Here is a 16,164-nt window from a genome sequence, read left to right as displayed (position 1 = left end):
TGTCTAGCTCTGAATTTTCTGGAACATTCTGTCTCCTGACCCACGTTTCATTTAATCATGCATTAAAGGGTCATCTCGTTGAGGGGCGTCTTTTGCGAGGCCTGCTTGTCCCAGGAGAAGCCTGCGGCGGCAGCCATTTTGTTCTTTAGCCAATATGGGGTCAGTTCTGCTGCTCCCTCCCAGGAGGCTTAACATAAATGTTTATTGACAGAACAGTCATCAGGAAAATAAAGTTGCTGATTCATTGGCTTACACAGAAGCCTGTGTTTTTCCCTCCTCTTCCTTCCTCTTTATAAGGAGTTGCTCTGAGAAAGGGCTTGTTTTTGGAACCCACTTGGTGTGATGTTATCTTGGTTGCCTGCTTCTTCCTCCATCTGCAGCTCGAGGTTCCTCTAAGGCCTCACTTTCCCTGGAGCACCCCACTGTCTGGTCTGGGGGACTGATGGAAACCTCGGGGTTTCTGCAATGGGCACAGAGCAGCCCCATGGTGACCGTGGCCCTTGCACTGGTTCTCGTGGCCCTTCTCAAATGGTAAGTGCTGCCAGCAGGTTCTAGCCACACGGGGACCGTGACTTTGTTGGAAATAGCAGCCCCACCAGTGCTGCCGCAGTGCGTGTGGGAGTGTGTTTTTCTTCTCTTCTAATCTAGAGGGAGTTGAGTATTAACACAGGTTCAGAATTAAAAGCAAACAGCCAGGTTAATCTTTCTTTAAAATGCCTAAGATGGAGGTGTCAGGGAAGGCTGGCGATCTGGGGGCTGAGAGTGAAGCACCTAATTAAGTTGGAAAGAGATGGAAAAAAAAAAAACAAATTGGAGAAGCATCAGGTTTGGGGAGAGTGATTTCCCTGTCCTTGCCCTCCCCTGACGAGTTTTCTCATCACAGTTTTCTGAGCATCCCCCCCGCCCCCCTCCACCCTCCCCGGGCTGGGTTTACAGCAGATTTAGTCTCTGGGTTCCCATGACTTAAAAACAAGGCAGAGGAGCTATTGGGAAAACATGGGCCAGGTTGTGGGGTGCCGTTGACACTGAGATCTGTAGGTTTAAGGATAGGGCCTGGGCCCTAATTTCTGATGCTATTTGGTAAAAGGGAGTGGAGTCATCCAAACATGGTCCATCAGCTTCCACATAGCCTGAGACCCAGTGAGGGCCTCAAAATCTGAGCTCAGGGTCATCCCCCTTGATCTTGTTAATTCGTCAGGAAGTTTTCTGAACCTGAAGGCCGCCCAGGTTTGCACGCCCGGTTATTGGAGCTCCCCACTCAGTCAGAAGCACCTGGATTCAGGTGGCTCCGGTTTTTGAGGGGTGAGTGGAAAAAATACCGTGGGAGCGGTGTTTCCACTTAGGTTTCCGGGGGAAATAAAGCCTTCTCTAGGTTAGTGACTGAATGGCGCTTTGAACAGCATCTCGCGTTATGCAAATGTGAGGTCTTATTCCCTCAGAATTTGCATAGCTGAGAGAGGAAGTTCATGATCCCTGTTCTCCGATGATGAAATGACTTCTTGGAAATTGGCTCTGAAGCCCAGCTTGGGTCCCAGTGCTGTTTTGCTTTTTAACTGGTTTAATTATCTTTCGAACTTTCCTCTCTCAGTGCAACTAATCTTCCAGTGAAAGCAGCCACATGTAAAAAGCAGGGTGAAATGGCAGCCACCGCTCCAATGATCCCGTCTCCACTTGTTTGGAAGCCCACTGAGGCATACTACCGAGTGCCTGCGGGGTAGTGGGTGCCTCAGAGAAGTGGGCCATTCTAAGTAGCTATCACCTCTGTCATCTAAAAATAGAGGGAAAAAGTCCTTAGTGCTTCAGGTTTACAGTCCCTGGGAAGCACAAGTGATTTGCACTCAGCTACTAACCTAAATTTGGCAGTGTGAGCCCACCCAACGGTGCTTCGGAAGAAAGGCCTGGCAATCCACTTCCATAAAGATGACAGCCAAGAAAACCCTATGGAGCACAGCTCTACTCTGACACAGCTGGGGTCACCATGAGTCGGGATTGACTCAACGGCAGGGCTTTGCGTTTTGCTTTAAGTTTATTTTTAGCATCTTATTGATGTGCTCATTCATATTAGTTTCTCATCAACAGCTATGCTTTGGCTGTTTTTCAAAGTGTGTTCCAGGCGGTCCTTGGGGTTGTCCAGCTTTAGTGTCTACGACGTACACTTTTCTGTGCCGCTGTATCTGTCTTTTTCATCTCTGCCTTCTTAAGTCCCAGCTCAGTGCCTGACATGCTTCAGTGAATGTTTGATGAATGAATGAGTGACAGGCACAAGTCACTGCAGCTCTGGGCATGGACAGGGCGTGTGTCCTGACTGATAAGCTGCAGCTGCTGGGTGTTTGTAATCTTGCACCTTCACCCCAGCCATGTAGCCAGGCAGCCAGGCGCTGTCATCTCCCCTCAGGGCCAGGCTGATAACCAGGTGCAAAGACAGAGGTGACGATGGAGGTGGGGAGCAGAGGCAGAAGGAGGAAATGCGAGCAGACCCCCACTCATTATTGCAAGAGCCTTTACTGATCTGTCAGCATGCGCTAGGCACAGCAGGGACCCAGGAGGAGGCCAGGAAGCGGAGATCTGGATCAGATGCCCACGGAAGAGGGAAAGACAAGGCTCTAGGGTAGGCTCCATGTCCAGAAAGGGCAATGCTGAAGGGGACGAGGAGCAGGAGGGCAAGTCACCACCCAGCTTTGGGATTTTGGGTCCATCCTTGATCCAGGTTCAGAAGGCAGCATACTTGGGCTCAGAGCTGCCTCTTCCAGGCAGGACTCCAGGGGGCCATGAGCAATAGCCCTCAGCTTGACTAGGGCAAGAACCCCCAGCTCCTTAGAGGGAACACAGGGAAGGGGAGTTCCCTTTGCTGAAGGGGTTTGCGGGTGAGGATAGCTGCAGGGTGACCGACACTGGCCACCATCTGGACCCAGAGGAGATGCTGGAAGAGGGGCATGCCCTGGGGGCTTAAACACTTGGTCCTTCCTTCAGGAGTGACCTCTGCTGCTGGGGCAGAGGAGAGTGGGCTGGGGAGGCTCAACTCTGAGAGGGTAGACCCACGAGGGACCCTAAGATTGCGTCGTGCCCTCCAGCCGGCTCACAGGTCTGGGATTCCAGATACTACTGGCCCTGGCCTAGGGGCTCCTGAACTTCAATGAACAGGGTGACATTCAGAAGTGGATGCCCCTCAGCCTGCATGTGGGACACATGGTTTGGCGGCTTGGCCATCGGCAGCCTCAGCCCCCTCCCACTGCCCTACGTCCCCTGTGGTCACATGGACCCATCTGGGGCAGTCGAGGGGGCTGCTAGAGGCCTTGGGGTCTTTGCTCTTGTTGACTCTTTGCTTCAAGGTTAAGCTCAGGGACATCCCTTTGAGACATCCCTTCCTGTCTCCCAGGCACTTTCCAGCCCTTCTCTGAGCTGCTTTCTTCAGCTCTCTCGCTGTCTCTTTGTCTCTACACATTTGTCTGTTCCAGGTGCTTCATATAAGTGGGATCACACAGTACTTCTCCATTTGTGTCTGGCACACAGCTGGTGCCCAATAAACATCAGCTGGAGGCTAGTTCCCGCCCCTAACCTCTGCTGCACTCTCCTCCGTCTGTCCTCCTCTCGGCCTTCTCAGTTCACTGCGTCTTCATTCCTCTGTCCACACCAGTCGCCCCATTTCCAGGAGCCTGGTGCCTTTGGAGCCTGTACCCACTTGGGGTCCCCTTTCTAACTTCTGCAGGCGCCCTGTGGTCCCACCCTCGGCCCTCCTTAGAGACCATGTAAGCACTGAATGTTGTCGTTGGGTGCCGTCGAGTTGATTCTGACTCATAGCAACCCCACGTGACAGAGAGAAACTGTCCCATAGGGCTTCCTAGGCTATAATCATTATGGAACCGATTGCAAGGTCTTTCTCCCATGGAGCCACTGGGTGGCTTTGAACCTCTGACTTTTTGGTTAGCAGCTGAGCGCTTAACCGTTGTACCACCAGGGCTCCTTAAGGACTGAATAAACACGCATTAAGTGCATGTGTGCATTGGGGAAGAAGAAGACAGAGTGTTCATTTCGTTTGAAAAGAGTTGGTACAGAATAGGTACAGCATAGTTTTGTGTGTGTGTCTTTTTTTTTTCTTATTGTGGTAGAATATATATAACAAGACATTTGCCATTTCAAGCATTTTTACTCGTTCAGTTCGGTGACATTCACCATTACTCGTTTCCAATTTTTTTCTTCGCCCTGAGCAGAAACAGAAACTGAGTGCTCCTTAGGCAGTAAGTTCCCTTTCCCTCCCCCCCGCCCTGGTAACCACTAAAAAACTTCTGTCTCAACGCACTTGCCTGTGCTAGACACTTCAGGTTGAAGTGGGATCTCAGTGTTCTCTCCTGGCTGACTTATTTCACTCAGCATAACGTTGTCAAAGTTCATCTGTGTTGTAGCATGTGTCAGAACTGGCATGTAAGATTTTGAGAGTTTTCCCCAAACGGCATGTGATGTTATTTCTCGCTCATGAGCCCTTGACTTGAGGGATGTGTATTGCGCAGCGTGGACTGGGAGACCCGGGCTGCCGCTGGGGCTGAAGGCGGAGCTGGGCATGTAGAAGGTATCAGTGCACATGAAGGTGATAAACATGCGTGAAGTAGTGTCTTAAAAACTCAGAGTTCTGTATAATATGGTCATTCTTATTTCTGGAAAAGATTTTATGTACAGAAAACATATTGTTATGAGTTGAACGTTGCTAGAGGCAACCTTAAGTACTAGCGCATTCAGACTTTCAAGTGATACGTGAGAACTGGCAGCTGGTCACGTTGGGGAAACAAAAGTCCCCTTAATCTTTAAGCGTGTAAGGAATTAAAAAAAAAAAAAAACTCTTTGCCGTCAAGTCGATTCCGACTCATCGCAACCCTGTAGGACAGAGTAGGACTGCCCTATAGGCTTTCCAAGGAACGGCTGGTGGATTCGAACTGCCAACCTTGTGTTAGCAGCCAAATGCTTAACCACTTCACCACCAGGGCTCCGCGTAAGAAACAGTCTAAATATTAACAGTGGTTTTCTTTCAGTGGCAGGGTGATCAGTGGTTTTCTCTTCTTTCAGTCTCTCTGCAGCTCCTGTATTTCTCGAATGAGCGTGACTGTTGTTGGTTGCCGTTGAATCGATTCAGACTCATGGCAACTCCATGTGTGTGGAGTAGAACTGCACCATAAGGTTTCCAAGGCTGTGAGTTTTCAGAAGCAGATCCCCAGGGCTTTCTTCTGAGGCACATCTGGGTGGGTTCAAACTGCCAACCTTTTGGTTAGCAGTTGAGTGCTTAATTTGCAGCACTCAGGGACCCAGCAAATAAAAAGACACCTTAGTGCAAGAGAGCGAAATTGCTCCTGTAGGGGTGAAGACTAAAGCAGCGTCATGCTTTGGGCAGGAGGGCTTGGGACGGTCGCGTCGCTCTTTTCAGTGGAGCAGAATGCTCAGGGGAATGATGTAGGGCAACCGGCGGGGTGGGGTGGGGGGGTGGGGAGAGCTAACCAGTCTAAGCAGGTGAATAAACGGAGGAGGGTGGGGCTCGGAAGAGCTGCCTCAGAAAGTGGTGGACTTTGAGGCTGGCTCATTTAACTCTCAGCAGCTGAATTAAATGTGGTCGGTGGTGATTAGGAGGTCCTGGGTGGTGCAAACAATGAACACGCTTGGCTGCTAACGGAAAGGCTGGCAGTTCGAGTCCACCCAGAGTCACCTCAGAAGAAAGACCTGGGAATCTACTTGAAAAATCAACCATTGAAAACCCTATGGAGCACAGTTCTCTTCTGACATACACAGGGTCGCCGCGAGATGGAGTTGGACTCGTTGGCAACTAGTTTTTTGAGTTTTGTTTTTGGTGGTGGCTGTAACAGAAGAGTCCATCGTTGTACCTGGAATGCTTATCTCTCAGAGAGCTTGGCTTCTAATCCTAGACCCACATCTAGTCCTAGATCATACTTAAAATAAGCCATTGGGACCGAATATCGGGAGCCAAGAGAAGACATGTGGAGCTGGCCAGAGCAGGAAAGCCACCTGGAGAGTCCCTGGGACAATCCGCGGTCAAAGGGAAGGGTGTCTGGCCTTAGACACGGGGGAATTTTCAGACTGAAGATGGTTTGGGTCACCATTTCCCAAGCTATGTTCCTAAAAGTGGCAGCTCTCTGCATGACCCTGCTTCCTGCTGTGGGGAGCTGGAGGACTTGGAGGTCAGCTGCACTTAGACTCAGAAGCTGAAGACCAGATGCCTGGATCAAGCGGACGTAAAAGCAGGAAGCGGGGTGAGCAAGCGTTCTGACCGAGTCTTGTTCTAAGGCCAGGTTGAATGAAATAAGATCGACGGTGATTAAGACTCAAGACAAGGAGCTCTGGTTCCACAGTGGTTAGTGCTCGGTTGCTAACTGAAATGTTGGGAGTTTGAACCCACTCAGCCGCTCCATGGGACAAAGACCTGGTGATCTGCTTCTGTAAAGATTAAATCCATTGCTGTCGAGTCAATTCCAACTCATAGTGACCATACAGGACAGTAGAACTGCTCCATAGGGTTTCCAAGAGTGGCTGGTGGATTTGAACCACTGACCTTTTGGTTAGCAGCTGAGCTCTTAATCACTGTGCCACCAAGGCGCCCTGTAAAAATTACAGCCTAGAAAACCCTATGGGGCAGTTCTGCTCTGTGACATTGGTCGCTGTGAGTTAAAAACTCAAGACTATGACAGAAAGGTCCATTCTAGCCTCAGCCCTGAGCCCGGGGTCACTGGCCAGCCAGGAGAGCTCCTGCAGGGTCTTGAAGGGCGGTTAGGAATTGGCCTGGCAGAGAAGGGGAGGGAGAACATTGGGGTGCAGTGGGGGAGGGGTGTCACAGCACAGGCAGCTCAAGACTTTAACATCTGGTGGAACGAGTCATTCAGGGTGTGAGTGATGGGTACCTTCTAGAAACGCTCTTCAGAGGCTCAGGGTAATTTCCAGTGCCCAGAGCATCTAGCGGAGGAGGTCTGCCATTTCCCTGCTTCATTTTTTTGTATTTTTGTCTAGGATATGATGGGTACTCAGGTTTAATAACTCGGCGATGAGCTTGGAGAGAAAATTGAGATTGCTTATGAAAACTAGGTCTGCGCTTCCTCGAGGACCATTTTCACAGAATATTATTTCTTGTTTTCTCTCTTTTCAATAGTTCTACACACGATCCCTCCCCTCCCCCTGGCTTTATTGATTTTCCAGAACGAGAGTACGAGGCGTGACTGTAAAGTAACGTGACTGATTATCTTAGCACACACACTGGAACTCACAGATCCAAGCGACCTTCAAAGGCCTGCTCGTGATAGGCTGGTCCCTTCCTGCAGATAAGACCGGTCACAGAGAAGGTGGCGGTAAGGCTCCTCCTTGGTGACGGCCCTTGGGGTCTAGACGCAGCCTTTGGAAAGCCTTTGTCTTTGCTGAGAAGGGATTGAGTTTTTTAAACAGTCCAAATGTTGGCAAATAGGTGATTAAATTGGGTCATACAACTGTCAATCCAGAACAAAGTGTGATTATACAACAATGTGGCTTGTGGTAGTGGCTGCTGCTACTGTTTATGCGGGAGGTTGATGAACCAGATGGGAGAGCCTGGGGGTCGTGTTGAAGGCCCACCACGCTCGCTGGGTGTATGCGTTGTTTCTTTTTCTTTTTAACAAAAGCAAATAACAATATTAGTTTTAGTCCCTGGGTGGTGCAAACAGTTAAGCACTCGACTACTAGCTGAGAGGTTGGGGGTTCGTATCCACCCAAAAGCACCTCAAGAGACAGGCCTGGCGATCTGTTTCCAAAAGGTAACCCTATGGAAACCCTATGGAGCAGTTCTGCTGTGCGCACATGGGGTCGCCATGAGTCGTAATCGACTTGACGGCAGCTAACAGCGACGACAAGCGTGGTTATACCTCCTCTTACCCAGTAAGGAATTCTGGCTTCTGGCAGCATCTGCTCTTCGGGCAGAGATGAAGAAAGAATCTCATTTGTCTATAAACGAAGCCAATCACCTGATTTGTGGTTGCACCTCACTTGGCTGGTTGAGTACATGCCCTAGGCTGCTCTCCCTGAGGAGGACTGCAGCTCCCCCAGAAAAAAAGCAATTGGACCCCTCCCACAATGCCATAACAGCAAGTCTAAGGAGCTGGCGTTCCTCACAGTGGGTAAGTGCCCCATGCCCGGTGACCCAGCAGCACCCCAGAGATGGGTTTCTGCCTGGAGGACAACCACATATGTCCACGGGAAAGCGACTCTGGGAAGAGCAGAAAAGGGCAGAGGCTCCGGCTGTGACTTGATGGGAGCTTCAGTCATGGACAGCCACCTTTCCCTGGCTGACCAGAGACACGTGAAGCTGCACAACTTCTGGGTAGGTGGGATCCTGGAGCCCTCAGCTCACCTAGCATCTTCCAGCCTCAATGCAGTGCCTGGTGTGGGCCCTGCCACGTGGCCATTCTAAACCTCTGGTGTATCCTCGAAAGGTGGCTTCTTAGGGTCACCTCAGCAGGCAACCAGTCCCGGAGCAGTCCCCAGAAAGAACAGCTCTTCTTGCTCAAAGATGCCTGGGAAAATGGTGTCAGCAATGGCCCCAAAGCAAGGCCAGCCTCCGCAAACAGTGGCTTCAGCTTAAACTCCGTTTCTGGAGCATGGCACACAGACCCCCAGGGAAGCCACACCTGACCTGAAGGTGCCCTGACCGCCCCCTGCCTGCACACAGCTGCAGTCCAGACGCCCCCTGCCATGTTGACTCGAACCCTACCGTCCTGCAAAGTCTGGTCCAGGTGCCGCTGCAGCGAAGGCTCCTCCACCAGCCCACCTCCTTCCAAGCCCAGGGGCACTTCCTGCTTCTATCACGTCTTGGCGCTTCGACATTATCTTACTGTTTACACATCCTACCTTCCTGGCCGCCTATTCCCTCTGGAGGGCAGGAGCCAGTCAGCGCTAGTGAGTGTCAGCTACAAAGTAGCTGTTTCATAAACGTTCACGACCACCATCAAGCCTCGGTCACCTAAAGAGCGGCCCTGCTTCCAGATACTGACTGCTACGTGTGTGCCTGTGGTGTGTGGGTGTGAATGAGTGTGTGTTTGAATATGTAAGTGTGTGTACGTGAGTGTTGTGTTAGTGTGTGTGTGATTGAGTGTGTGTGAGTATATGTGAAGGTGTCTGTGTGTGTGTGTTATGTTAATGTGTGACTGTGTGTGTGAGCAGATCTGTGTAAGTGTATGTTGTGTGAGTGTGTGTATGTATGAGCGTGTATGTGAGTGTTGTGTGGGTGTGTGTGTGAGAGGGCATCTCTGTGTGAGAGTGTAGGAATGTATGTGTGTGAGCGTGTGTTGGAGGGTAGGTTCCACGCCCTCTGACTTGCATGCTGGCGGCCCGCATCCTGGGCAGCAGCAGACCGCGGGGCACTTGCTGACTGAGGGGGAAGGAGGCTCCTTCTTACCCAGGCACTTACTGAGGGCGACGCTTGCAGGCGGCCTGTGTGGCTCGGCCTCAGTGACATGCTGCGGACAACAGCCCATGACTTCAGAGGATGGCACGATTGTCGCATTAAAAACGGAAGAGCAAGGCTGTGACGCACCAGGAGGGGATGGAACAGGACCAATTGGTTTGAAGATGTGGAACATGGGGGTGCACAGAGCGCTTTCGGCTGAGGGGGTGCCCTGACAACCATGGGGGTGTCGTCCCCTGGCAGAGAGGCACTAGAGGCTGAACACTGCCTACTTCACTGCCCGCTGAGCCCCGAGCCCTGGGGTCTAAAGCACCGCCTCACCCACACGCACTGTTGATGGTATCTCCCCACAGGTGCCATGCTCTGTTGTCCAAGCAGCAGAGCGTATCTGACGCCGGTTTCCTTTCCCATTTTAATTATTCAAATTAATAATTATTCAATTATTATCATTTTAATTATTTAACTATTCAGCGATTGGACGCTCCGCCACGGGGGAGGTGATCGATGAGATAGTCAGCGCCGGTGCTCCAAGTTTTAATTTCACACCAGAGCAAAGGAACCTGGCGTTTTCATTAACCTGCGCAATCTTGTCGTCAATAAACGCGCAATTTACATGAGGCTCTGGGATGCTGAGAACATCTCCTGTGCCCTCTTCTTCCCTTCACTAATCAGTAGGATCTGGGGACCCCTGAAAAGGTGCGTAGCCAGTTACACATTTAAGGTTTTTAACTGTCTCTGCACCGTGACCAAAATTCAGGAGCATCATGTTATAAGGGACTGTCGTTGTTGTGAGTTGCTGCCCAGTCGGCTCTGACTCATGGCGACCTGCGTACAACAGAATGAAACATTGCCCAGCCCCATACCATCTTCACGATCGCTGGTGTGTTCACATCCATTGTTGCGCCCACCGTGTATTTGGGTGTCTTCCAGCCTAGGGGGCTCATCTTCCAGCACTACATTGGACAATCTTCTGTTGTGATCCTTAGGGTTTTCACCAGTTAATTTTCAGAAGTAGATTGCCAGACCTTTTTTCCTAGTCTTAGTCTGGAAGCTCTGCTGCAACCTATTCACCATGGGCAACCCTGCTGGTATTTGAAATACCGGTGGCCATAGCTTTCAGCATCATAGCAACACCCAAGCCACCATAGCACAACAAACTGATGGATATATGATGCATAAGGGACCCTGTTGCCATCGAGGCAATTCTGACTCACAGTGACCCTATAGGACAGAGTAGAACTGTGCCATAGAGTTTCCAAGGAGCACCTGGTAGATTCGAACTGCTGGCCTTTTGATTAACAGCTGTAGCACTTAACCGTTATGCCACCAGGGTTTCCATAACGGACTCTAGAGAGAGGAAAAGAAGCCTGGTGGTGCAGTGGTAAAGCCTGGCGTATACAGACAGCCAATACAGGTGAGCTGTCGTGGCTACGAAAGCACCTGAGAGAATTTCCATGCATTTCTGACCGCAAACCGCTGCAGCCAACACCACTCTCCGCCTGCATACGATACAAAATTCCATTGAGTCAGACTCAGGATTTTAATCAAAGATTTTGTCTTTATAATTCAGACTGGGCTGGGCCGTAGGGTGAAGTTCACCTTGGCACTATTTATGAGGAAAAGGACTGCTAAACAAAACAAGAGTGCAAAAGAGACTGTTGAAGCCACTTGGGAAAATAAACCAGCAGTGTGTTAGTTCATCAGTCAGTAAAACGAATCGCTGTCCAGTCGACTCTGGACTCTGATTCCTGGTGACTCTGTGTGTGTCAGAGTAGAACAGTGCTCCACAGGGTTTTCTTTTTCTTCTTCTTCTGTTCTTTCTTTTATTGTACTTTAAATGAAGGTTTACAGAACACACTAGTTTCTCATCAAACAGTTAGTACACACATTGTTCTATGACATTGTTTAACAACCCCATGACGTCTCAACATTCTCCCTTCTCAATCGTGGGTTCCCTATTACCAGCTTTCCTGTCCCCTCCTGCCTTCCAGTCCATATCCCCAGGGCTGGTGTGCCCTTTAGTCTTGTTTTGTTCCATGGGCCTGTTCAATCTTTGGCTGAAGGGTGACCCTCAGGAGTGGCCTCTTTACTGAGCTAAAAGGGTGTCCAGGGGCCATACTCTCAGGGTTTCTCCAGTCTCTGCCAGGCCAGTAAGCCTGGTCTTTCTTTTTGAGTTAGAATTTTGTTCTACGTTTTTTCTCCAGCTCTGTCCGGGACCCTCTATTGTGATCCCTGTCCGAGCAGTCAGTGGTGGTAGCCGGGCACCATCTAGTTCTACCAGATGCAGTCTGGTGGAGGCCGTGGTAGATGTGGTCCATTAGTCCTTTGAACTAATCTTTCTCTTGTATCTTTAGTTTTCTTCATTCTTCCTTGCTCCCGAAGGGGTAAAAAAAAAAAAAAATTTTTTTTAAGACCAGTGGAATATCCTAGATGGCTGCTCACAGGCTTTTAAGACCCCAGACACTACTCACCAAAGAAGAATGTAGAACATATTCTTTATAAACTATGTTATGCCAGTTGAGCTAGATTCTCCCCAAGACCATGGTTCCCACAGCCCTCAGCCCAGCTTCGGCCCCTCAGGGAGTTTGGATGTGTTCATGGAGCTACCATGACTCTGTCTTGTACAGGTTGTGCTGGCTTCCCCAGTATTGTGTACTGTCTTAGCCGTCCACCAAAGTTTCTAGTTACTTATTGTCTACTAAGGGTTCTTCCATCTCCACCCCTCCTCTCCGTCGTAACCATCAAAGATCGTTTTCTTTTTGTATGTAAACCTTTTCATGGGTTTTTACAGTAGTGGTCTCATACAGTATTTGTCCTTCTGTGATTGACTTACCTCACTTAGTATAATGTCCTCCAGATTCCTCCATGTTATCAGATGCTTCACAGATTCATTGTTGTTCTTTATCATTGCATAATACTCCGTTGTGTGTATGTACCACAGTTTGTTTATCCGTTCATCTGTCGATGGGCATCTAGATTGTTTTCATCTTTTTGCTATTGTGAACAATGCTGCAATGAACATGGGTGTGCATATGTCTATTCGCGTGACAACTCTTATTTCTCTAGGATGTATTCCTAGGAGTGGGATTGCGGGATCATGTGGTATTTCTATTTCTAGCTTTCTAAGGAAGCACCATATCATTTTCCAAAACGGTCGTATCATTTTGCATTCCGGTCAGCAGTGCATAAGAATTCCAATCTCCCCGCAGCCTCTGCAACATTTGTTATTTCCTGTTTTATTGATTCGTGCCAGTAATGCCGGGTTGAGATAGTATCTCATTGTGGTTTTGATTTTCATTTCTGTAAGGGCTGTAGATCGTGAGCATTTCCTCATGTGTCTACTGGCTGCTCGAATGTCTTGCTTGGTGAATGTCTGTTCATTTCCTTTGCCCATTTTTTAAATTGGATTATTTGTCTTTTTGTTGTAGAGGCGTTGGGTTTTCTTGTAGATTTTAGACATTGGACCTCCGTCTGATTTGTAATAGCCAAAAAAATTTTCCCAATCTGTAGGTTCTCTTTTTACTCTTTTGGTGAAAAGTCTTTTGATGAGCATAAGTGTTTAAATTTTAGAAGGTCCCAGTTATCTAGCTTATCCTCTGGAGCTTGTGTGTGGTTGGTTGTGGTTTGTATCCTGTTAATAATGCCTCATATTAGGGCCTCTAGCGTTGATCCTTTTTCTTCTTCTATGAACTTCATGGTTTGGGGCTTTATGTTTATGTCTTTGATCCCTTTTGAGTTAGTTTTTTTATATGGTGTGAGGTACGGGGCCTGTTTCAGTTTTTTGCAGATGGACTTCCAGTTTTGCCAGCACCATTTGTTAAAACAGACTGTCTTTTCCCCATTTAATGGACTTTGGGCCCTTGTTGAAGATCAGGTGATGGTAGGTGAATGGATTTACACCTGGGTTCTCAATTCTGTTCTGTTGGTCAATGTATCTGTTATTGTACCGGTGTCAGGCTGTTTTGACTACTGTCAGGTAATATGAGTCCTCCTATTTATTCGTCTTCTTCAGTAATGCTTTACTTATCACTTTGTCACTCTGTATCTCTTTATGGGTGCCTTTAGGTCATTTACTTCCCTTTCCATATAATGATAATTTTTTCCATCTCTTTAAAGAATGTTGTTGGTATTTGGACCGGTATTGAATTGTATTTGTAAATCACTTTGGGTAGAATTGTCATTTTCACAATGTTGAGTCTCCCTATCTATGAGCATGGTTTGTTTTTCCATTTATGTAGATCTCTTTTGCTTCTTGCAGTAGTGTTTTGTAGTTTTCTTTGTATAGGTCTTTCACATCCGTGGTTAGATTTATTCCCAAGTATTTTATTTTTTTTAGGGGCTATTATAAATGGTATTGTTTTCCTGATTTCCTTTTCATTGTTCTCTTTATTGGTGTATAGGAATCCAGCTGATTTTTGTATGTTTATCTTGTATCCTGCTAGTCTGCTGCCTCTTTCTATTAGTTCCAGTAGTTTTCTTGTGGAGTCTTTTGGGCTTTTTTTGTATAGTATCATGCCATCCGCAAATAGGGAGAGTTTAAATTCTTTATTACCAATTTGGATGCCCTTTTTTTCTGTTTCTTGCCTTATTGCTCTAGCTAGGACTTCCAACACAATGTTAATAGGAGTGGTGATAAAGTGCATCTTTGTCCTGTTCCTCTTTTCATGGGGAATGTTTTCAGCCTCTCTCCATTAAGAATGATGTTGGCTGTTGGTTTTGCAGAGATGCCCTTTATTATGTTGAGAAATTTTCCTTTTATACATATTTTATTGAGAGTTTTTATCAGGATTGGATGTTGGACTTCGTTGAATGCCTTTTCTGCATCAATTGAGATGACCATGTAATTCTTTTATTTCTTTTTATTTATGTGGTGGGTTATGTTGATTGATTTTCTAACGTTGAACCATCGTTGCATACCTGGTATGAATCCTACTTGGTCGTGGTGTATTATTTTTTTGACATGATGCTGAATTCTATTGGCTAGAACTTTGTTGAGAATTTTTGCATGAGAGATATTGGTCTTTAATTTTCTTTTTCTGCGGTGTCTTTGCCTGATTTTGGTATCAGGGTTATGCTGGCTTCACAGAACGAATTCCAAAGTATCGCTGCTTCCTTTTCTATGTCCTGAAATAGTTTGAGTAGTACTGGTGTAAGCTCTTCTCTGAATGTTTGGTAGGATTCTCCAGTAAAGCCATCTGACCAGGGCTTTTTTTTTACCGTTTCAATCTCTTCTCTTGTTATGAGTCTGTTCAGATTTTCAACATCATTTTGTGTTAGTTTGAGTAGGTAGCATGTTTCTAGAAATTTGTCCATTTCCTCTAGGTTTTCAAATTTGTTGGAGTATAGTTTTCCATAATACTCTGTTATGATCCTTTTTACTTCAGTTGAGTCTGTTGTAATGTCCCCCATTTCATTTCTTATCTGGGTTATTTGCGTACTTTCCTGTTTTTCTTTTGTCAATTTGCCCAGTGGTTTGTTGATTTTGTTGATCCTTTCAAAGAACCGACTTTTGGTTCTGTTGATTCTTTCTATTGCTTTTCTATTCTCTATTTCATTTATTTCTGCTCTGATCTTTATTATTTCCTTTCTTCTGGTGGCTGTGGGCTTCTTTTGTGGTTCTCTTTCTATTTGTTCAAGTTGTATAGCTAACGTTTTGACTTTGTCCCTTCTTCTTTTTTGATGTGTGCATCTATTGCTCTAAATTGACCTTTGAAGACGGCCTTTGCTGTGTCCCAAAGGTTTTGGTATGATGCGTTTTCATTCTCATTTGATTCTAGGAACTTTTTGATTCCATCTCTGATTTCTTCTATTACCCAGTGGTTTTTAAGCAGGGTGTTATTCAGTTTCTATGTAATTGATTTTTTTCCCTTACTCTTCTTGTTGTTAATTTCTGCTTTGGTGGCATTGTGGTCAGAGAAGATACTTTGTATTATCTCTGTGTTTTGGATTTTGTTGAGGATTGCTCTGTGGCCTAAGATTTGGTCTATTCTGGAGAACGTTCCATATGCGTTGGAAAAGAATGTGTACTTTGCTGCTGTTGGGTGGAGTGTTCTATATATATCTATGAGGTCAAGCTGGCTGATGGTGCTCTTTCGCTCTTCTGTATCTTTGTTGAGTTTCTAGCTGCTCTGTCCTTTACTGAGAGTGGTGTGTTGAAGTCTCCTACTATTATTGTGGAACTGTCAATTTCTTTTATCAGTGCTGTTAGAGTTTGTTTTACGTATTTGAGAGCCCTGTCATTGGGTGCATAGGTGTTTATTATGGTTAAGTCTTCATGATGGATCATCCCTTTAATCATTATCTAGTGCCCTTCTTTGTCTTTTATGGTAGATTTTGTTTTAAAGTCTATTTTATCTGAGATTATTATTGCCACTCCTGCTCTTTTTTGATAGTTATTTGCTTGATATATTTTTTCCATCCTTTGATTTTTAATAAATTTATGTCTTTGTTTCTAAGGTGTGACTCTTGTAGACAGCATGTTGATGGATCCTTTTTTTTTTTAATCCACTTTGTCACTCTGTATCTCTTTATGGGTGCATTTAGGTCATTTACACTCAGTGTAATTAATGATAGGTGTGAGTGTATTGCTGTCATTTTGTAGTGCTTTTTTTGGTGGTGCTAACATTTTTTTCGTTCCTCTTACTCTCTTGTGCTGAGCTCCTTTTACAGATTAACCTCTCTGGTTCCCTGTTGATGTTCTTTTGGTTTTGGATAGTCCTTGAGAGTTCGTTTCCTGTGTTGGTATC

General features: G+C 46.9%; 1 protein-coding gene across 9 annotated transcripts in view; it reads left to right on the top strand.

Annotated features, from left to right (window-relative positions):
* The first annotated feature begins 299 nt into the window (after positions 1 to 299).
* The window catches only part of TBXAS1 (thromboxane A synthase 1), a 175,265-nt gene continuing 159,400 nt past the window's right edge, over positions 300 to 16,164 (top strand). For 3 of the 9 annotated variants that reach the window (XR_010322596.1, XM_023539168.2, XM_064289655.1), the window contains exon 1: positions 301 to 531. Coding sequence is in view for 7 of the 9 variants with exons in the window: in XM_023539168.2 (XP_023394936.1) it covers positions 443 to 531 (89 nt within the window). In the remaining 2 variants the exon portion in view is untranslated. Of the gene's footprint in view, positions 532 to 16,164 lie in introns of all 9 variants that reach the window. The other 6 variants (XR_010322597.1, XM_064289656.1, XM_064289657.1 and 3 more) reach the window with 4 other exon arrangements.

Source organism: Loxodonta africana, chromosome 8 (assembly GCF_030014295.1).
Source record: "Loxodonta africana isolate mLoxAfr1 chromosome 8, mLoxAfr1.hap2, whole genome shotgun sequence".
Classification (NCBI taxonomy): domain Eukaryota; kingdom Metazoa; phylum Chordata; class Mammalia; order Proboscidea; family Elephantidae; genus Loxodonta; species Loxodonta africana.
This window is presented reverse-complemented; position numbering and strand designations above follow the sequence as displayed.